Below are 22,342 nucleotides of genomic sequence, written 5' to 3' on the forward strand. Positions count from 1 at the left end.
GTTTCAGGACACAGTTGATATCACACCAAGTCAATTTCCTGTATGTGAAAATATACTTGGCCAATAAAAGAATATTGATTCTGAATTCTGATTCTGATGTTTGCAGGACTTCCATCCTCAAATAAAATCTTTCATGACTGCCATAGCTTATATATATATATATAGTAGCAATACAGTCTTCTGCAGCAATGTGAACAATCGATGCGAGTCAGGTTGTTTAAATGTAATTCTGAAACGGTTCTAGAGAATATCACTACATGCATATATTGATATGAAATAACACTGTTATGTGATTGGCCTTGATTGACCATGGTCAAACAGTGACTGCTGTAATGAATGTGCAGCCTTTGGACCCTGCTTATCGCTCAGACGAGACACTGCGGAGCATCTCGCATATTATTATTGTAATGAAAATGACATGAGTTATCTTTTGAATTAAGGGAGGACTAGATTTATAGCCCAAGACAAATAGTCAACTTTATCATTTAAACCACAGTCTGTGTAGTATACTACAGGGACTCACTGGTTGTGGATCAGGTTTTCATGCTGTGAATGATGTATAATGGAATTCTATAAACTGCATATTTCACTGCCAGTTTTATACTGTGTCAGTTTAAAGGCTGTTCTATAGAAAACACAGGGGAGACCTTCCTCTAACAGACGAGTGAGTTATCTATGCCTCTATAAAAATTTAAGCCATTAGGTCGAGGGGGCTGAAAGTGAAAGCAGTGCTACAATGGGCTGGGATGGTGAAAATGTTCATAATGCTTATCTGCTTAGGACGTTGACGTGCCTGATCTTTGACTTCATTCCTAATGACGACATGGGATTATCCTGGTGAGACGATAAGAGCAGGCATTTTTATTTATTTAAAGTGACACTATAAAAAGCCAAAGGTTTCACTGCTGTAGCTTTAAGTTTTCCTGGATGACCAGTATCTCATGGGGGCCAATGTTGGTATCTACGGAACAACATTGCATAGCACTAATCACCTTGGCCATGTTTTCCCAAAACTTGGTGAAAGGATCAGAAGGTGGTTCCAGGAATTTAGTTTCACTTTTTTCATAATTTTTGTTGAATTCTCAGAGAATAATTCACGGATCTTAATGAAAAACAATCAGGCAGTTTTAAGGGACTGATATTTATGACTGAATGCAATTTGGTGTAGATCCAAATAATGCCACCTTCCAATATAGAGCTTGGAATTAGCGACCCCTGAGTCGGAAGTTGCAACTGGCTATTTAACTCACCACCCCGACTTCGAAATCCAAGATGGCTGCTCCGTGTGTCAACAATAAGTAAAAGCTGTAGGTTTTACTGTTTACTAGTACTTTAGTCATTATATTTGTCATACACATAGTACTGTCCAAATACTGTCTGTGGACACGTTACTACGGTGTTAGTATGTGTGAAATGCCACGTAATGCATTATTAGGAATTGGTGTTGCTGGCTAACATAAACATTGTTCCGTACGGTCACCATGTTCCATTCCTGTTCTTGGAATTTGCAATCGGAACGCTATCAACTCGGGTTATCAAGTGTGACTTCATTCCGAAGGTCGAGCTCTGAGATATAATGGAATGCGGCATTAAAAGTCCAAACCCCACTACTATAATTATAGTGGTTTGTATGTGTATATGTTTCTCTTCACTACTCGACTCCACCCTAATGGGGCACGACGGGTCAGGTTGGGTTGGACATAAAAATCAAAGTCCAAACAGAAAAAAGCCTGAGTCAAGCTCCACTCTGCTGCTGCTGCGCGGAGCTTTTAGTTTCACATGTTTTTAACTGGTTTTCTTCTAGAGCCATGTTGGTCAGTCGGTTTGTAATTTGGTTTGTTGAAATAGGTCAACAACGACTGGATAAAATTGTTGTAGACATTCATTGTACCCAGACGATCTCCGAGTAGCTCGGTGACCTGTAAACTACCAGAGCCGAAAACTTACCATCAGGGGTTCTAAGCTATTAGTGCTAAATAACTGTAACCTGCTCAACATCAGGAAATGGATGTGTGGCACCAGCATGGCAGCCAATTGTAACAAGTGTCTTTGTTAATCTGGTGAATTTTAATGTGTTTTCATAGGGGGACTGTTGGGCCTTGGCGGTGCTATGCCTACTACTGAGTGTCATTCTAGCATTTAGCTGTTTTGTGTTCATGTTAGAAACCTTAGTCCAACATTCACACTCCTTTTATCTCCGCCCTGCTCTCTAACTCCTGGAGGAAACATCCTGCTCTTCAGCGATCAGCTGGATTCTCCATTTGTTCACCAGGTAGCTGCGAACTTTGACCGGTATTTTAAACTGGACAAGTAGGGAAGAAAATGTGTGGAAGTTTTATTCATCGGGTGTGGAGTATACAGCAACTACATTAAACTGGCGATCATAAACTGTGACGGAAGTCCAAATCACAATCTGCGTCACACTGTTGAACTGACTTTATGGTTGATTAACAACAGACCCTCCTTGGTAATAAAGAACACAGTTTATCTGTGTATTCACTGTATCAGCTCAACAGAGGAGGGCAGTGCCACAGTGTGGTTCATTAGATTGTGGAGTCGTAAATGCATCACTCACTGCAGCAGTGATCGCTCACTCACACGCAGAATGCGAGTTCCCCACCTCATCTTCAGTGACTCACCTCCAAGTTTCAGTTGTGTTAAAACAAAACTGCTGCCCCGAAAATTAAAAAACAAACAAAATACAAAATGATCTGCACCAGTGGTGAGATGTAACAAAGTATATTTACTTAGTTACTTAAGTTGAGTACATTTTTCATGTATCTCTAAGTAAATTTATTGTCAGGTACTTTTTACTTTTACTCCACTACATTTATATAATGCATTGCGTTACATGTTGACATAGATTTTAAAAAGTAATCAATAACAAGGAGAATTGTCCACTGATCCAATCAGAGCAGGCAGGCATTATTAGAGCCCGCCTCCTGCAGCAGCAGCATTACTGGTGAAGAATAAACTCCTGAAATGAATCCAGAAGAGGCTGAGACTCCAGTCTATACTGATGCAGTGTAGTAATAGGATATACTCTGCAATTACTTTTACAGTTTTGGAATATTTAAAAGCAAGTACTTACTTAATATTACACAAGTAGAAAAAGTACTGTGGTACTTTTACTTTAGTACATTTGTCTATTCATTTGTACTTTCACTTAACTAAGATGTTTGAGTAATTCCTCCACCACTTAGAAATTAACAAATACGTCCTCATACAGACGTCGCAATGTTAAAAAAAGTCTCGATCTGGATCTACAAGTAAATGTAATGGGGTCTTCCTTGACCCATACAGTACCTCATCCTTTCATTAAGTTTGCTAGTCATCCATTTGGTCGTTTTTGCTTAATCTTGTTTACAAACAAACATAAGCTCCTTTTCACAGGTAAGAAAGAAACACAATCGGAGTCGTTATTTTCCCAGTGGATGTCATGTACATATTTATTTACTTAGACACAAAGACAGCGCTCTATTTCTCTGTATAGTGGTGTAGCGGAGAACAAATGCACATTGAATTTTAACCAGAGTGTAAGATACAGGTGAGTGTATTTTACAGAACACACACAGAGGTTGTTGTTAAATCTCATTCTGCTTTAACTGGATTCAAAGTTTAATCACAAAAACACATTTACGACTAAAGTTGTTTTCGACTACTAACCACTTACTGGTTTAAAAATACATTTAAAGCTCATGCCACATAATGTCAATGTAAAACTAAATAAATTAAAAGCATCAGCTGGGAGGTATTCAAAAAGAAAACTCTGACAGGCCTAAACATTATGGCAATGAAAAGGAATTGAAAAATTGTGCAGAGGTAGCAGCTAATCTGTACGACAACATGGCACAGTTCAATTAGAGTCAGAATGAGGAGGCAACTGAAGACGTACACTGACTCAAAGCAAAGGTGGAGCCCACGGCCATTTTAAAATGTGCAGCTGGAATGAAAGTCAGTCCGATGTCGATATTTAGGAGGTCTATCAAGTACTGGTGCTGCACAAATTTGATCATTAAAAACCAAACAAACAAACACTGTTGGAAATCATTCCAAAGCACATCAGCCAACATAGAATTAATTACGATCTTAAGGCAACTAAACGTTTTCAGCAGCGAATCACATTCATACAGACGCCTCACACAACTGGGTTAACAGACAACACAAACGGGACAACACAATCAAAACGGATGAGAGCGACAATAGATGTTTAGAGTAAAAGAGCAGACTTACTTTGCGTTGTCAAGTGAGCAGTTGTTTGTGAAAACCTTGACTATTTGATAGCTAATAGCTGCAAGTAACTCTGCACTTTTCATCGTCAACATCCATTGTCTCTCACTTCCATTGTGATTGTCTTTCTGTTGTGGTTTTTGCATTCGTGTTTTCTGTCAATGTGCTTGTGTGAGACGTCTCGGTCACCATACATTCAAGTCATTCCCATGTTTTGTATTAAAAAAAAAAACAATGAGTTGATAAATAATGAAACTTTGGCCTCACTTGCACACCTCTGCTACCTTCTGTGAGAACATGTTAGATGCATGAAGCCCTCATTTAAAAAAATTATCATCTCCTGTAAGCTTCATGACTTAGACATGAATAACCTGAAGTCGTTCCCTTGCCATGACTGACACCCCAGACACAGCCAAAAGAAAACACGTCCTGTATAAAACACTATAAATACACACAGGTTCTATAAAAACTCATAGATGACACATGGCAGGAGGTATTTTGTTCCTAAGCAAACGTTCCTTTACCTGTTCCTTGAATCAGATGTAGTCTAAAGGCACGTTCACACATACACTAGTGTGAAGCGAATGTTGTGGGGCAAAGTCCATCCAAGTGGAACTCCGATGAACCATTGCATGTGTGAGAGCGGGCCCTTAGTCCTCTACGCCCACCACAGCCAAACATAAGTAGTGATATGGTTTGCAAACACAGACATGGGTGTCCTCTCTTTCTAGGAAACCTGTCAATGATATTAAACTAAAAATAGTTAAAAATCAGTTTTTACACAATTGACATTGTGCAACAGTTATGTCACATCAACGCTGACCTCATTAGGTCAATAAATCATCAGCAAAATAAAAGTCATTGCTGCTTTGTTAATTTCACAGCCAAAACTGAGGCCAAGGTCAATTTGAAATCCTTACTGAGTTACATAAAAACTGAACCATTTGACCATTAGGATTTTATCTAAGACTTGAATGGACTGATATTATCTTAAAACATATATTTGTTCCAAACCACTTACCATTGCATACATAAAAGATGGATGCCAAGCTTGAAAATGAATATTTATAAATGTGTGTTATCTGTGGGTTAAAACTTGACTTGCACTGGGTTGGTTGTTTACATTGAGACAGAAACTCAGTAGGAACTTCAAATTAAATCGGACTCTGATCTGATCTGTGACGTCCCTGCCCCACACAGTAATACTGCTTCTAAACTACATGTCAAGTCTATGAATCAACAAAAGAAAAAGTGCAATCCCAAACTTCTGTGTAAGTGTTGGTGAGCACCAGGGCACATCCCTGTATTTATGGTGCGTCGTCATCGGGCCTCTTGAGCACTGCGCTGTATTTCATCGGAGCGCTGTCGTCTTGTAGCTGCACCTCCACCAGAGTGAAGAGTGAAATGATCTGTAAAGGAAACAACAAATGATGAACATCTGACGGTCTAAGGAGTTATGTTTTGGTTTGTTAGTTATGCTGATTCTGCAGATTACAATGAAACTTGGTGGAAGGGTGCGATATGGGTCAGGAACGAACCCATTACATTTTGAGGTGGATCCCAGATCAGGGGGCAGATCTAGGATTTTTTCCCCCCATTTTCTTTAACATCGGAGATAAGGCTTTCAGGAAATAATTAGGTTTCTCAGAGAATAATGAATGAATCTTGATAAAAGATCCAAATAAACATCTGGATCTTTTGAATTCAATTGGTTTTATACGGGGACTGTTGGGCCTTAGGGTCCGTGATCTACTGAGTTTTCTCCTGTCACTTTCATATATTATCAAACCATGCTTATTGTGAAAAGAGCACCTTCATCATTCATTGAAGACGTACATGATAGATATGAAACCTTCAATCTCTTTCTCCATTTTTATGTGCATTAAATAACTTAATCTAAGAGCAGGTCAGACTGTAACAAAATCATTTCCAGTGGCTGTGGTCCTCACCTGCTCCACTGGAGGTTTCTCTAAGTCTTCTGGTGTCCAGGTCAGGGTCAGCTCAGATTTCTTTCCCACCCTACGATGGTGAAATGAGGCCAGGCCCGCAACAGACTGAAAGTGAAAACAAATGGTTTCAAACAGGTTTAGATGAAATAGTCACTGGACCTACCGCTGTGGTGCCGTCTTGTAGGACACTCACACTTTCGATCTCTGGACCAACTCATTTCTATCCTTTTTTTAGTAAGTAAAAGTGAGCTTCCATCTACACAGTTACATGATTAAGAACATATGCATAAATGTGAATATGAAGCTAAAAACTATAAAAGTTTTCCTTAAATTGAGTGCATCTGAAAAACTAAAAGTACTAGTATGCACAAATTTACTGAATATATTTAGAAGCCGTTCCCTGTTATTGGAGAGAATTGCAGCTGACCTTGCAGTAGATGCGTTTCTGTACTCCGTAGCGGAGAACCAGCACATCAAACGACTGATCCAACACCCCCATCACCATGGCCTCAGAGTCCAGGGGGCCACACTCCTGTGGAGAACAAACAGACCTTGGAATAAACTATATCACGTTTAAATCATGTAGCTGAATTGCTCCAAACATTTTTTTATTTAAGGAGGATACAATATAACCTACAACTCTATGATCACAGCCCAGGGTGGAAGCCACAGGAAATACTAGTCTCAAAATATAATAATATGAAACTGTGGTGAAGAATAAATGTCCCATATCAGAGAAAATACAAAATGTTTCCTCAGACTTAAAGATTAAAAAGAAAAATCACAAAGGGAGTCACAAATTATGTACTTGATATAGAAGTATTTGGTTAAAATCAAACCTGACACAAGATAAATATTTTAGTTGGTCCCACTTGCTGACAGCGTGTTGTTATTTTGTTACCCACCTTTACAAAAACTCCAAAGAAGAGCTCCGAGCTGAGCTCCTGGACTCGCTTTGACACCGTCTTCTTGTCATTACAGTGCGATGCCTGTTTTCCCACTTCCTCTGTTGACAGCCTTAAGTGAGGCCCGCACTCTGTGTGAGCACGTGGAGAGGACAGACGTGAACAAAATAAGTATGAGCCAAACAAAATAAATAATTCATACATACATGCAGACAGGTAGGAAGTGCGTAAACAACGACAAAGGCAACAGGAAAAACATCAAGTCAGAATCAGGTCTGAGGCTGCTTTGTTCTTTTCTACATTAACAACCAGAAATGTCCTGCAACACAATGAAGCAATGTCCTTGACAAACAAGGCCTTCTGTTATCTGCTTAAGTGTGTGTGTCTCAGAGAGGCTGTTTTGTAATGAAGGTACACACTCAGGGAAGCAGCCAGCAGGCGGTGCACAATGATGTCAGCGTAGCGCCTGATGGGTGAGGTGAAGTGTGTGTAGAAAGGAACGTTGAGGGCGTAGTGCTTAAACAGCGGCTCGTCCTTCACTACGCCTGTGGAGAAGTACAACGCCATCTGGGAAACACCAACAATCCAGATTAAATACATCCTACAGATTAACAGTGTGTAATCTGGGAGATAAATAATATTGGTTCATTAAATATTACAGACTAATGTTCAAGTTGTTGTTTTCACTTCTCAATCCCATAAATACAATTTTATATTTAATAACTGATTTAACAACTATTTCAAAACTTTACTTCTCGCAATTGACTCATTGAGCTATTCTTCAGTTTACATGCAAAAGTCAATCCCACACAAATTGATAATAGAGCTAAATATTTGTACTATACTTTATATCTACTATGAATATGGACAATGCTTTTCTGCAGTAGCTACTGAGCTCCCACCTGCATGGGTCTGGAGCACATGTGGGTGAGGACTTCTTTTCTGTAACTGGAGTACTCATCATCACCAAGAGTAGTATTGAGGCTCCTCTGCATATTGGGGGGGGAAACAATAAAAATAATTCAATCGTTAATATTTTTCAGGTTTCCTTTAACATCTTTTTCATTTGGGGACTGAGATGAATGATTGTATTAGGACAAAAAATGACATATGTATGAATAAATAAATAAAATGAAAAAATGAATAGTTTGTGATGAAACAGGCCATTTCTGTATTTCTACATGTAATATTATTACTTTATGCATTTCTGTGTCCATATGTTTACTGTGTGGGCGGGGTTAACTAAGTCTCCAGCCGGATTGGTTACAGAGGTGTGTCATCGGATCTACTACTTCTGTCTTGAGTTGGTTGGTACACAGGAGCTTTGCCTATAGCTCAGTATTAGCCGCTTTCGTTTAGCTAATAGTTAAGACAGCCAAGCTAATAAATAATTAAATACATGTAGGTATACAGAAATAAAAATAAATTTAGGAATGTATTAATGAATGAATTAATGTAGAAATTAGTTAATAAATGCAGAAATAAATATACAAATAAATAAACAAATGTCACAATACAGAAATAGCCTTTTTCATCACTTAATTATTTTTCATTTGTATTCAATGATTTTATTCCTTGTGTGATGATGCAACACAGATGACAGACATCAGGAGAAAAGTGACAAATGAACAATTTAACACTTTTCCCCCCAATTTTGAACCGAAATCAGGTGACATCTGCATTATGAGCACCTACATGCAATGCTCCTGCAGACGACAGGTCAAGGTAGATGCCCAACTGGTCACACAGCTCCTGCAGCTCATCCACCATCTTGGCTTTTGGTGGAGGGTGGCGCCTGAGCAGGGCCAGGTCAGGAAATTTGCGGTAGATGTGGTGGGCGGTGGCGATGTTCGCCAGCAGCATGAACTCTTCCACCAACCTAGAGAAAAGAGTTAAAGAGCGACAGAGGAGGAATTTAAGAAATGGGAAGAATGGAGGTTTGATCAAAAGAATGCATTTGAACCTAAGTTATAAATCTGCCTTGTCAAATATTTGGGAGAGAAACAGAAGGACACAGACGCATCTGAGGAGGGTTTGTTACTCACTTGTTGCTGTCTCTGTACTGATAAACATAGCAGCCCTGAGGCATCATGGTCTCTCTATCCAGGGTGAAAGAAAGTTTCATCTAGAACGAAGAACACAATGCGGGTACACAAGATAATGTTATGAAGCTGCCAAACTGGGAAATCTGGATAATTGTCAATTTATCTTTGATAATTGTTCTTATTTTGAAATAAAGTAAGAAATATCGAAAACATCGGCAGAGTCCTATTTCTGAACAATGAAAGAGATTGTAAGGATTACAAAACATAAGATGAATTATAAAGACAGTATGAAATTCACAAAAAAGTCAAAAAATACCCCAAAATGTTAAAGATCTGAATATGCTCCCTGATCTGTTTGAAGAAATGGTCCCCAGTTACTTCAACTGTATTAGATTGGGCTGCAACACTGTTTACCCCTAAAACTCAAAAAGTGTTTTGTGGACTCAAACACTTCCCCCACCCCTTCATCGGCATATTGGTGAGTAGATAGTGGATTTTTCTTTTTCTTTAAACTATCCCTTTAATGGACCTGTACTGAAACCTCAAATAAGTTGAGTTAGGAAGCATGATGGTCTCTTTCTGACATCGCTGTCATGGACCAGTGTGTAGTACATTGTTTAGAAAAGGCAGCACAGAATAGTCAAATAGCAGCATGTGGGACTGACCTGGTCTAGCCTGAGGGCTCCGCCTGAGAAGCGCTGAGCTCGGAGGTTCTTGGCAATAGAGTGCAGGTTGAGCACAGCCTGGTGGATCTCATCGATGGGGTGCACAGGGTCCACAGGTGGCAGCTCCCCAGCGGAGAACAATTTCTCAGGGGCCTCGATCATGCTCTGAGCATGGTCATAACTCAATTTCACACAGGAGCGGATCACTGAGCGGCCAAACCACTCACTCAGGATCTGGAGAGTGGGCAAGTGAAGTGGAACCAAAGAGATGAAATAAATCAATCAGCAATCCTACCCTTCACCCCTCTATATCTGTGACAATTATAAACAGCTCAGTCAATTTTGGATGATCATACCTTCCCCTCGGGTGTAATTTTCCAAATGACAGAGAAGGTAAGTCTGTCGGTGAGAGGGTTGAGACTGCACAGCTCCTCACAGAGCAACCGAGGTAACATGGGGATCACCTGGATGATGACAAAACATGTGAACACACAGGGTATATAAACAAAGACATAACAGTTAGGCTGCAACAGAGAAATTGGCAGTCACATCAGTAATATGTGGATTGCTGAGAAGGTTATGGTCAAATACTTGTTCAAAATATGAAAATTGAATGAAGCAGCTTGTTAAAAGTGTTGCAGCAGGTGTCCTCACCTTCTGAACAAGGTACACACTAGTTGCTCTTTGGCTGGCAATGGCATCCAGAGCGTTGTCCTCGTCCACAAAATAGCTCACGTCAGCAATGTGAACTCCCATCTCAAAGTTTCCTGTGTTGAAAAATATCCAGTGTAAACATTATATAACCAAAACCTCCTAAATAACACAATCCTTCAACATCACACATCTTTAATCAGAACACATCATCATCACGAGAGTCTGGCAGCAGTTTACCATCTGGGAGTTGTTTACAGGAAAGAGCGTCATCCAAATCTCTGGCAGTGGCCGGGTCGATTGTGAAGATACACTCGTTCCTGTACGTAATGAAAAAACATTGCTCTGAGAATCTTGTTGTATGGACACATGGTCTAAATTAAGATTTGATGCACTTGCTTGCTCTCATTGGATGAAAAAGCTTGAAATTATTAGTAGTCCTATTATATTGTGATCTGTAAATAATATATACAGTAAGTGGTGTAACGGATCAATCCCAGGAATGCATTTAAAGTGCAGATTAACTGCAAAGATTACATATTACTGTAAGATACAGTTTTACTGGTTGCGACTTTTAAAAGTAATGATAGACGGTGAAAGCCATGGGTATTAGAGGAGAGGAAGATTTGAAGAAGCTTGCCACATAATTTAAGTGGGAGCATTTTTGGCTTCCAGGAGTAATATACTGTTGACAGAGGAAGAGTGGTGGAAAAAAACCAAGAGAAAGCCATATGACAGCAGCTGAAACTATAAGGTCTGTCTGCATCGGCGGTAAAACTTTATGGATGAAAGCGTGCGCATGAGAGGGAGAGACTGAGCGAGCATGTGGAGAGCAGACAGCTCTACAAGGAAACAGTGGAGCAAAACACTTACTTAGAGACATTTTATGTTATTATAAGAAATGTTCTTCAACTGTTCATTAAGAAATTGCTGTTCTGCAAAATGAGCCAATCCTCGACTCTCATCTGAACCATGAGTTTTGGTGATCCATAGCATCTCCAGTTATCCTCAAGTAAAAATCTGTATCCGTATGTTCCAATTCAAAAAGCATGTTTCATAATAAAGAGGGAGGGAAGAGTACATAGACATGTAGTGATTTCACAGTTGTACCTCAGGTCTCTCCTCTTCGTCAGCTCCTCAGGTGGGATGGTCCAGGGCAGGTTCTTGGGCAGGCAGTCCAACACGCTATCTGAGAACTCAGAAGAATCCACATCATACTCCGTCAGGATGCCCTCTGTCTCTGGTTCGATTTCTCCAGCTTGACCCAGAGTCTTAGCCAGTTGTCTGAAGGGGAAAACATTAGGAGACAATCAGAGTGGTTGCAAGGTTATATACCATCTACCGCACCGTGCATCTATACACACCCTTCTGCAAAGTTGCTGTCGGCTGACCAGTTGGTGATGCGACAGATGAACAACGTGTTAATGTAGTCACCCGAGCGGGAACTAAAGTCGTCAGGGCAGTCAACCAGGGGAACGTTAATGCGAGGCACCCGGTGGTCCACGGGGGCAAACATGGCAAAGGGCTTGTCTGGTAGGAACTTGATGAAGCCTGTCGCTGCTCTGGAGTGTTTCTTCTCAACAATGTAGACCACCTGGCAGACAGACACAAAGGGCGAGAGGAGTACAGTGAGGACTCATTTCCAGAACAGTAGCATCTATGCTGTGGGATATTTTTTAGTAACTTTTGTTTCTTTTCTAAATCTCTGTTGTTTTAAATAAGTTTAATGTGCACAAGAAATATGAGGAAAAGGCACTGCTGATGAACAAGAGAAACAACAAGCAGAACCTTTGTAGTATAAGAATACCATCTCTAAATCCCCAGGTTTTTCAGTAAAAGCATCCCAAATGGGTGAGTTATACTTTGTTTTATTGTGAAGTATGAACATTAGAGTGAGGATATAACAAATGAGCCAGGCCGGGTACGGACGGAAATCTTTAAAAGATATTCGGTTCGTGTAAGGTTGGTCACGTTTGCTTGGCTGATTTTTTACACTGCACGTCAGTAATTGGAGAAAATGAGCAATAACCATACGTGTCAGGGACAGGCTAACACAAACTCAGTCCACCTTATATTAATTGCATTGGGCAGAAATTAGGATGCCTGTCAGGTTAAGGCTGGGCTAGGTTCGTTTTCCCATTGTGCATTCCGTACCAAGCTAGATGCTTAGTTTCTATTGGAAACGTAATTGTTCGTAAAAATGCTGCAATGTTGAGCTTTGACCACAGTGCGTGAAAAACTGTTCTTGCTCTGCACATTGAAGATAAGTCGAAACTCACTTTAGCTGTCTTTTGGAGTATTTCCCCGTTGGACCGAGGGGTTGAGGGATCTTCAAGGAGTCCAGTGAGGAAAAAAATGATACAGATTATTGAACTATTACAATTAAAGATCATCTGTGATTGACACGCTCTTCAGATTAGTAAATAGTCAGTGAAACAGTGTTTACTGACAGTTACTTAATTGAAACAGAATCATTAGAAAGGGTAAACACACTTCCTGACTACTTCTTCACAGTACCTGTGTCACTGAGGGTGATATTCTGAACCTTGATTAAGAGTTCATCCTGGTCCCTACAGCGATCGCCCACAGCAGCATCAGGCCTGGGGGTGTGCTCTTTCTTCTTCTGGGGTGTTTTCACCGGACGTTCTCTCTGTGTCTCTGACTCACTGGTGCCCTCACAGTCCGTATCTGACCTCACAACCTGGACAGACACAAAGTTTGAGATACGAAGCTTCAAACTATAAGTACACTGTACCGAAAGAGAGGTAAGTGTACTTTACCTTCCACTGCTCTCGAGGTAGGACTTGTATCACCACAACATCTCCGTTCAGCGCTCTGTTGCGAGCTACAATCCCATCCAGGAATATATCCCGCATGTCATCCTGCAAACACACACGAGATTTCTAACTTTTCTAAAGATCGATGTTCTGGTAGTGGCTAATACAATGAAACCACATGTAAAGTCACACTTTCTCATTCACTACGGGATAGCAACCAGTCGGTTATACAGAACTAAACAGGTTACGGAGGCACGAAAAATTATTTACTGAATTCATTCGCGGTGCAAAAATACTCTATAAGCTAAATGAAACTTACAGGAGATGGGATGAAAGCTTCCTGGTACTTCTTAGGGTTGATTCTTAGTTGTCCCTGCAGAGGAAGTAGGCAGAATTTGACAATTAACTTGAAGAAAGTGTCCTTGAGTCTGAATTATCAGAGATGGTAAAACAGATGTCTGCCACAGGTTCTGGAGGCTCCACGCCTGTTGTAGTTCAACTAGTTTCGTGCTCATTTACTTGACATTGACATCGAGTGAAATGGCAAAGGGACTCAGGGTGGGTCTGTATCAGTCCAGCCGAGTTTCAAGTCTTTACAAGTTTTATGCTTGAATGTTACATATTCATGGATTCTTTTTTTCCCCTTTAAAATGACAGGAAAGGTAAGGAAAAGGGACTTAAACGGGACAAAAATACAAAATTATCCTAATAATAATTTTCATCAAGTTGCACTCATGAAATTATAATCAAATACATTATTAAACGTATAAAATCAGCATGTCCACATCATTTCACCCCCTGTGTAATTGTGTAAGTTTACTATGGTTTAGGAAGTTACACTGTACTTGAAAAAGCTCTCCTCTCTTCAGGCCATGGGAAACGTCCTCAGCTGTCATGTAAGAGTCAAACACTTGTTTCTTGGATCCTTTTCCTCCTTTGTTTTTGCTTCTGTCTGCCGGAGAATTGGTAGTTGACGCTAAAAAGAAATGGAAATTGATATAATCCATCACAATTAAATTTGTCTACACCTGCTGAGAATGAATGTGTCAAACACCAATTTACCTCGGATTTGCTGCGTTTTCTTGTCTTTACCATAAGGAGACTTGGGCCTTGACATTTGAGTAACAGCTCCAGGCACTTCTGGGCTCTTCTCTTCTTCTGCATGCTGGGGCAGATTCTTTTTCTTCGGCTTCTTCATCTTCTCTTGTTCCTGTCCACTTGTGCCGGCTTTCTTTGGGGACTGGGGACGTCCATCAAAGTTGGGCTCTTTAGAGGCAAAGGAGTCCTTATTTTTCTTCTGCTGCTTCTGTTGTTTGTAGGAATCACTAAGTGTGACAGAGCTGAACTCCTCTCCAGACTCAATGTCTCCGTCTTGGCTGGTGGTGGTGTCCCTCCTCTGTCCCCGTCGCTGCCTGTCAGTGACATCTTGCTTCCTTTCACAGTCCTGCGGCGCAGTGCGACCGCTCAGCTTCTCCATGTGCAGAGCCAGTGAACTCTCCTCTCCTTTACTTTTCAAAGATGAGGGGGAGAAGTCACTTGAATCAGAGAAATCATTAAGCACTTGGTCCCTTTTGCGCTGTGGTATGTTCAGCCTGTCACTCTGGGCTTTGACCAGCGTGCTTGGCAAAGTTCCTTCCCTTTGAATTGACAAGTCCTTTGCATATTGGTCCAGATACAAATTGAACTTGCTGCTGCGGTGCTGGCTCAGAAGTCTGGCATAAGCATCTTTCTGAGGAGGGGTGCTTGTCTGATCCTGTTTGCGCTTCGGGTCTCGATTCATGTGAGCCTTCTTAGATTGCAGAGGAGAATCCATGTGGCAATCCCTTAAAGACGCTGCCTCTGAAAAAGCACAGAATAAACAGATTTAGATGAGAAGGTGGCAAACACCAGGGAGCCCAGACTGGACTGGTTCGCTGAGATCAAGCAAAGTTGCCTCATATGAACTATTTCATTCAGGAGCATTGAAAGATGGGACGATTCAATTGAAAAATGGAGTAAATATATTGTTAACCTATATAAAGTCAGATTGTGGGGAATGAAATATGAGGGTGGACTGGTGATAGAAATTCCAGTTCTTTGAATGTACTGTTTGTTATTGTGATGTGTACAGGGTTATGGAAACTATTCCTCTTTGACCTGCGTATTGTGTTAAAATCTGAAAAACCTCAATACAACATAAAAAATTCAAAATAATGAGTGTTGCCCCTCGGCATGAGTCAATAAATGTAACTTGCATTCAAAGTAGTTTTGTTTCAGGAGTAATGCTTTTAATTCAGTGAACTCGAAACAGAAAGTGGAGATCATTATGTAAACCTGATTTGATGAATGAAAACAGCTGACATGTTGTAGTCCACTGATCTAAACTCACATGGCCATCGCATCAACATGGCTGTCATGTAACATAGTCACTGTTAGCTTAGCACTCACGAACGTTAAACGAGAGAAGAGCTGTGTCATCTCATCGTCTTTGGTAGAGTCTTTCTCAGGGTAACCTAGCTAGCAGCTAGCCGCTCGCTAACATTAAATGGCAGATGTTAGCAGAGCAGGACTAGCATCGGCTAGCGACTCACAACGCGGAGGGGTTAGTTCAACGTTAGATAACAACTTGCACGTCAGACAACGACAAACGAGTGAAAACCACAGAGGTGAACCCACAACGTGTCTAACAGTACCTGTTCCACTGGGCGTTAAACTATCAGCTTCCTGGTCCACTGGGTGTTAAACTGTTAGCGTCAGAGCAAAATGCTAACGGTTACTCTACCTCCGCTGACATGAGAGGTTTCGTTCAGGCTGCATTTAGGTGCACTCGGAATTGTCACAATCAGCCGACAGCACAGAAACGTCCCGTCTAGATATATTCTCAAAAACTAACTTATATACTATTAACAAAGAATCACACAAATAAAATCTAGAGGTATATACTTTGAAAGAGTCCCAGTGATTAAACTGAAGTTTTCACACGAGTTTTTTTTTAAGTATTAGTAGAACAAATAAAAGGAGTGTGGGTGAGCAGACACCTGACTGTTTGAGTGGAGGCTCCATTGGCATTGTATGGAGAGCATGACTGGACCTCAGAGCTCTAACATCTGGTGGACAGATGTTAGAGCAGTTTGTTCATGAACATGGCGTCACATGTTACACTGACACACGTGTGTTGAGGATCATAATAAAGTCAAATAATGATCTCTCCATACAGTGAGAACTTGAGCCTGTCAGGTAAAGAAGGTCAGGAACTGACACTGTCCAACATTTCTTATCCTGAAGTCAGAAATAACTGAGATGGGCTTGAAAATAATCTCAGTGAAATCATCATGTTGAGACTAGTGTCTCCACGAAATAACACAAACTGTTCAACACAACAGGCCCAAAATGTCCACTTTCTTCAGGACATCATCTCTCAGACACTTTCTCCAGCTGTCACTTTTCTCTGCTGGGAACTTCCCATCATCAATTATTTCCCAGCATGCTGCTGTTCCCAGAGGCCTGCTAGAGTCTCTCCCTTGTGGTTGTTCTGAGCTGGTGGTCGAGAACATACACACACAGATTTACCTCATTGTTTTAGAAATTATTTAGGCAACAATCCACAAACTGGACAGACACATAATCTTCATCTACGTTTGTATAAAACGTCCATGGGTCAGTTTTCTATTACATATCTTAAAATATTTATTAAACTGTTTCCGCTCTGCTGTTTATCGACTCTTATTCATACTGTAAATATGACATTCATTTTTCTGCTGGTTGTTTCCATTATGTCAAATTGGTGATTCTGTTCATTTACCTGCAGCAAGGAGGTGATGTTTTCACCTGTTTGTTGGTTTGTTAGCAAGATTAAATAAAAAAACAAGACTAATGATTTCCAGTAAAGTTGGTGGAAGGATGTTTATTGTGTATTAATGCAGAGATAAGTAGAAACAACAGAACTTTTTCTTCTCGTTACATCTGGTTTGTCACGGTGGAAATGATCCACAGTCAAACTGTATATAAAAGGCTTTGACTGGGATGTTCTGCTGTTATACTACAGCACCACCTGTGGGTCAAAAAGTGGAAAAGCAACCACTGCTCTGCACCTGATGCAAGTCCAGAGACAAAACTCTGATTTAAAACTCGGACTCAAAGTGATTTAAATGTGTTTAACTTTGTGTCGAACAAAATCAATTTGTGATGTGAATGCAGGAACGTTAAGCACATAAACAAACAGATACACAGAATATGGTTATACACACATGGATATATACTGAGGGACAAAGGTGGAAAATAATAAAGGCAGACTTAAATACACTATATGTGATTCTTTATAGAGTGTATATATATTCTGGTTGGTGTTGTGTCATTTCAATTAACAGAGTCTTCATGTGAATAAACACAATCGGTCGCGAGGGGCAAGATTTTGGGGCTGCGCGGTGGTTGGCACTGTCCCCATAACAGCAAGAAGGTTCCTGGTTTGAATCCCGGCTCAGATGGGGTCATTTAGTGTGGAGTTTGCATGTTTCATCTGCTGAGTGTGTTTGTGTTCAGAATATCTGACAGAATAAAAGAGTGGAGGAGGTGGAGGAGCGTGAGAGTGTCTGCAGACACTGTGTCAAAGGACAGAGCAGCAGCAGAGCAGATACACTGATGATGCTGTGTCACATCCACAGGAACACACAGGGAGGATGGTGGACTGGACACTGTGTGACAGTGGAGCTAATCTCAGAGCAGCTAACCTCCTCTGATTCCTCTGCAGCTCTGTCTCCACTCTGCCTCCCAGCAACAAGGCCCAGTCAGAGCCGCTCTACACACAGGCTGCTGCTGCTGCTGCTGCTGCTGCTTCAGCCTCTGTGGATCATCAGGACACTGCTCAGCCTCCGTGCACCACACACTGTCCTCTTCACACTCACCTTTACAAAGATGGAAATTACAATCTGTTGAGAAAAAGAAGACATCAGTGTTTACAGAGACTCACTTCATCAGCTGTGAGTCAGTGATGCAGCACATCCAGTATAAAGAGCATCAGGGACTTGAGTCCTGTTCAGAGGTGGAGCAGCTTCCTCTCTGCTTCATGTTTCATGTGTTGGAATGAACACGCTAAGAGCTGCACACACTTACCATCAAGTGTTGCTTTAGTTTGACACACACTGTCTGCACTGACTCTGAGGACACACACTGACTCTGAGGACACACTGTGGTGGAAACCTTTGACATCACTACTCAATAAAAACAGATGGACCTATTTTCAGGAACCTGACTTGAGTTCATTTGGTATTTTGGTGACAGGATGAGTCGGAGCATCTGGAAACAGAGAGATTGAGATGTACTGGGTGAGTTAGGATCAACATAACCAACCAGACACTGATTTAAACTTCCCTTATCCTTCCCTTTAAGGAGAGTGTGCACCACACAACAGTGTAGTGTCACTTTGGTCAGTGGGCAAAGCTTTTATATGGGTTGATCTCCAACTTTACTGCTCCGGAGCAGGTTAGCTGTTCATCACAAGTTACCATGGTGATTTACCCCGATAAGAAGTGACCGAGCTTCGTAGGACTGAAAAAACTAAACCTGAAGTTAATCTGATAACCACAAATCCTGCTTCGTAGTAGACTCTGGATCTTTAGTGCGATACGGACAGTGTTTAGTAAAATACTGATGAAAGCAGCATGGACTAACGCCAACCATCTACTGACCCCAGAGTCTCCAGTCGACAGCCTGAACTCTGCTTTAGATCAAGCAGCTCCTTCACTCCTGAGTCCTGCAGGTCGTTGTTACTAAGATCCAGTTCTCTCAGATGAGAGGGGTTGGACCTCAGAGCAGAAGCCAGAGAAGAACAGCAGATCTCTGACAGTCTGCAGCGATACAACCTAAATAAAGAATAAAACTTAACAGTAAATTAAACTGAGTTCATGTGTGAAAATAAAGGACTTTGACTTAACACAATTTTCTAAACATTTTCCACAGTTCATGTGTGAAAAGGGCTACGGTATATTTACATACAGTATATTTACATACAGTATATTTACATACGGTATATTTACATACGGTATATTTAATATATTTAAATAGTTCATATTTAAATACTTATATTTACATCAGGTCCTCTCTACGGAGGCAGCCATGTTTTTTTTTTACAGTAGTCCAAACTGGACAAACTAAATCTTTTGAGTTTTTATAACAACTGAAGCTACAACAGCTTGGAAGGGGATGGTGATGTGAGGAATGTTCAGCTGCAACATGACACTTCACCACTAGATGTCACTTAATTCTACACACTGCAACTTTAACTACTTAACAGACTTTTACATGGTAAAAAATAAAAGTGCATTACTTCAAAGTTCATCAGATCATAATCACTTCACTTCACTTTAGGAAATAGGTGGTGGACATCAGCCTCAGGTTTTCTCTGTGACTGACTATTCTAGTAAAGTCACACTTGCTATTATTTATTTTCATGTGACAAACAAACAAATACATTATTCTGCATGTTCGCTTATTTAACACACGAATGACTGATTCAGTAAAGTCTGTTTAAGATTAACGATGTAAAAACTGAATGTAGCCGACAAGTTTAGTTTTCACACATCCACACTAATACTCTAAAGAGCTTTGGGAGACGTAATGCTACTTTAAACAGCTGCTCTCAAAATGCAGATGTGACGTTAAATATCCATGTTTCAGTCGATCACAGTAAATCTGTTTCTGCAGGATGATAATCTGTGTTTGGGGTCAAATTAAACTATTTAAATTCAACGTTACTTCACTGTACCGCCGCAATAACAAAGTCCAGCTCAACGAGTTTCACACTGCAGCAGGTGCACTACCGTTATTTCTGAAGCAATCATCTAATATGACATTAATACGGTCCCGTTAGCATCGTCATTACTGCTGGTATCTTGCCTGGAGGCTAGCGGGGCTAAGCTAACAAGCCAGGTACAGAGACACCGATACCTGCTCATCACTACTAACACACAATTCAAATACAGTATTTTACTTACCACATAAACCTGAGCACAGACGTCTTCGACTCCTCCGCCAGGACAAGCAGCCGAACAACAAACCGTAAATATCCAATCCGATATGTGAGTGAAAACTTCTCCACAGACTCAGGTCCCGTTCAGTGCTTTTTATGTTCAGCCTGTGGCCCAGTGACCTGTTAGCTCAGGTGAAGCCGAGCAGACCACAGGCTAACAGCTGGAGTGACGAGCTAACGGGGACGTCACATGTCTATCAAGTGATAGTTATGCATCATTTCAAACCTCTATATTATCTAAACGAGCGAGTTAGAAAAGTATTCACCGCCCATACAGCTGTCATGAAGAGGGACCTTAGTGATTGAGACTAAACCCGTTTTCTGAACCAGGCTGTAAACAGGTTTAATTCTGTTCTAAACTCGGGCTTTTTAACATGGGAGTCAATGGGAATTGACTCCTTCTTGGAGCCAGCTTCAAGTGGCCACTCAGTGAACTGCAGCTTTTTGCACTTCCGCATAGGCTTCATGGCTCAGCCCGGGTTGTTGCCGCTTGGGATTGAGAGTGATCATTAGAAACCCAATGACAAACCAGTAACAAGACCAGTAACAAACCCAGTAACAAGACCACTAACAAACCCAGTAACAAACTCAGTAACAACCCCAGTGGTCCATTGTTCCTGTGTTTACCATGAAGGCAACAGAACCATTGAAATATCCTGGTTATAACCGCAAGAGGGCAGCAACGACCAATCATTCTATTTAAATATATATAAATAGCGTGCGTGCGTGGGGGGGAGTGTAAGTGTGTGTGTGTGTGTGTGTGTGTGTGTGTGTGTGTGTGTGTGTGTGTGTGTGTGTGTGTGTGTGTGTGTGCGCGTGTGTAGGACCTTGTGCAGCATAAACACTGATTTCATGCGCACCAAAGCCCGCTCCCAAGGGGTTGGGTTACGCAGTAGAAGTAGTAAAATAGGTAGAATAAAGTAAAAACAATTAAAGTAAAAATATGAGAAAATAAAATAAATTCAAACACAATGACTGTGATGTTTAAAAATAAAAACAATGAAACACTAAGCCAGGACTGCAATTATAAAAAATCTAATTAATAGTGTAAAAGAATATAAATGGACTTGATACCAGCGGCTCTGGCAGGGTTTAGTTAAAAAAAGCAGAGCTCTAAATACCTAAAAAGCACTCCGAGCGCCAGTGCCCCTCAGAGTGCTCATTAGGAATTTAGTTTGGATGGTTAAGTTTAGGGTAAGGGGCTAGGGGATGTATTATGTCGATGAGGGTCCTCACTAAGATATAAGTACAAACATGCGTGTGTGTTTGAATGTGCATGTGTATGTGTAATTTTATAGAATGAATATAGTTCTTCTTTACCCCTTCATTTGCTGGTGGCTCTCTTCTCTCTGCTGACAAGTTGATTTCATATCTGTCTGTTCACGCTTGCTTAGTGTGTATGTGTGTGCGCTCGTGTGTGCAAATACACACATCCTTCACCATAATTCTCCAGGGTTAGTGTGGGAGTGCTTTACGATCAGACAACACCAGCTATGTGTTTTTGTGAGCGTTCAGTTGGAGCTTTCAGACATCTGAGCGTATGATTCACGTGAGGTTGACGTGTCTCACCTTGAGAAAGGCACGGAATTATTCACCTGCATACATGCGCTCTCACAAATATCCGCACACACTCACAGCTGCGTTCAGTAAGGGTTGTGATTAAGTTATTTCGGAGCTTTGCATGACCAAGGAGAGTACATGTCATGTCTGATGGCTGATCTTGTGCCAAAGACGTCATTTGGAGCCAGAGTCTGAGCACTGGTGATCTGGGGATGGACCTGCAGTGTCAAGGTCCTGCCGATGCAAGTTGTCAGTCTCAGCTGTCAATCATTAGGGATCACCCCATTTTTATGACATCAAATAACTAATCACAATTATCTTCCTGTCAACTAACTCCTAAGATTGAGGACAAAAAAAAAACACACTTGTTAATTTGACAATAGATTTTCATTCGAAAGACACATTTAAAAGCACAACATTGTAAACTTTTCTTAGGTCAAACCTTATTTGAGCCCTGGTCCCTCCTGCGTGTGTGTGTGTGAGCTCATAAGACCTTTTTTCCCCTTCCCCCTGCTTTCTGGGGTAATCTGAAGGAACCTTGGGGAGAACAGAGAGCG

General features: G+C 40.9%; 1 protein-coding gene across 1 annotated transcript; it reads right to left on the reverse strand.

The window, feature by feature from the left end:
* Positions 1–3,419: 3,419 nt before the first annotated feature.
* Positions 3,420–16,037, reverse strand: LOC118117951 (DIS3-like exonuclease 2). The gene is made up of 21 exons (XM_035170647.2): positions 15,895–16,037; positions 14,285–15,061; positions 14,068–14,198; positions 13,542–13,595; positions 13,226–13,327; positions 12,963–13,146; positions 12,725–12,774; positions 11,810–12,039; positions 11,556–11,729; positions 10,686–10,765; positions 10,449–10,561; positions 10,151–10,258; positions 9,795–10,028; positions 9,130–9,209; positions 8,780–8,963; positions 7,987–8,073; positions 7,504–7,651; positions 7,085–7,215; positions 6,607–6,711; positions 6,180–6,284; positions 3,420–5,639 (listed from the first exon to the last, which is right to left on the reverse strand). Exons 2-21 carry the CDS (start codon positions 15,033–15,035, stop codon positions 5,538–5,540), a joined length of 3,153 nt encoding a protein of 1,050 aa, XP_035026538.1. The 5' UTR covers positions 15,036–15,061; positions 15,895–16,037; the 3' UTR covers positions 3,420–5,537.
* Positions 16,038–22,342: the final 6,305 nt, after the last annotated feature.

Source organism: Hippoglossus stenolepis, chromosome 11, assembly GCF_022539355.2.
Source record: "Hippoglossus stenolepis isolate QCI-W04-F060 chromosome 11, HSTE1.2, whole genome shotgun sequence".
Taxonomy (NCBI): domain Eukaryota; kingdom Metazoa; phylum Chordata; class Actinopteri; order Pleuronectiformes; family Pleuronectidae; genus Hippoglossus; species Hippoglossus stenolepis.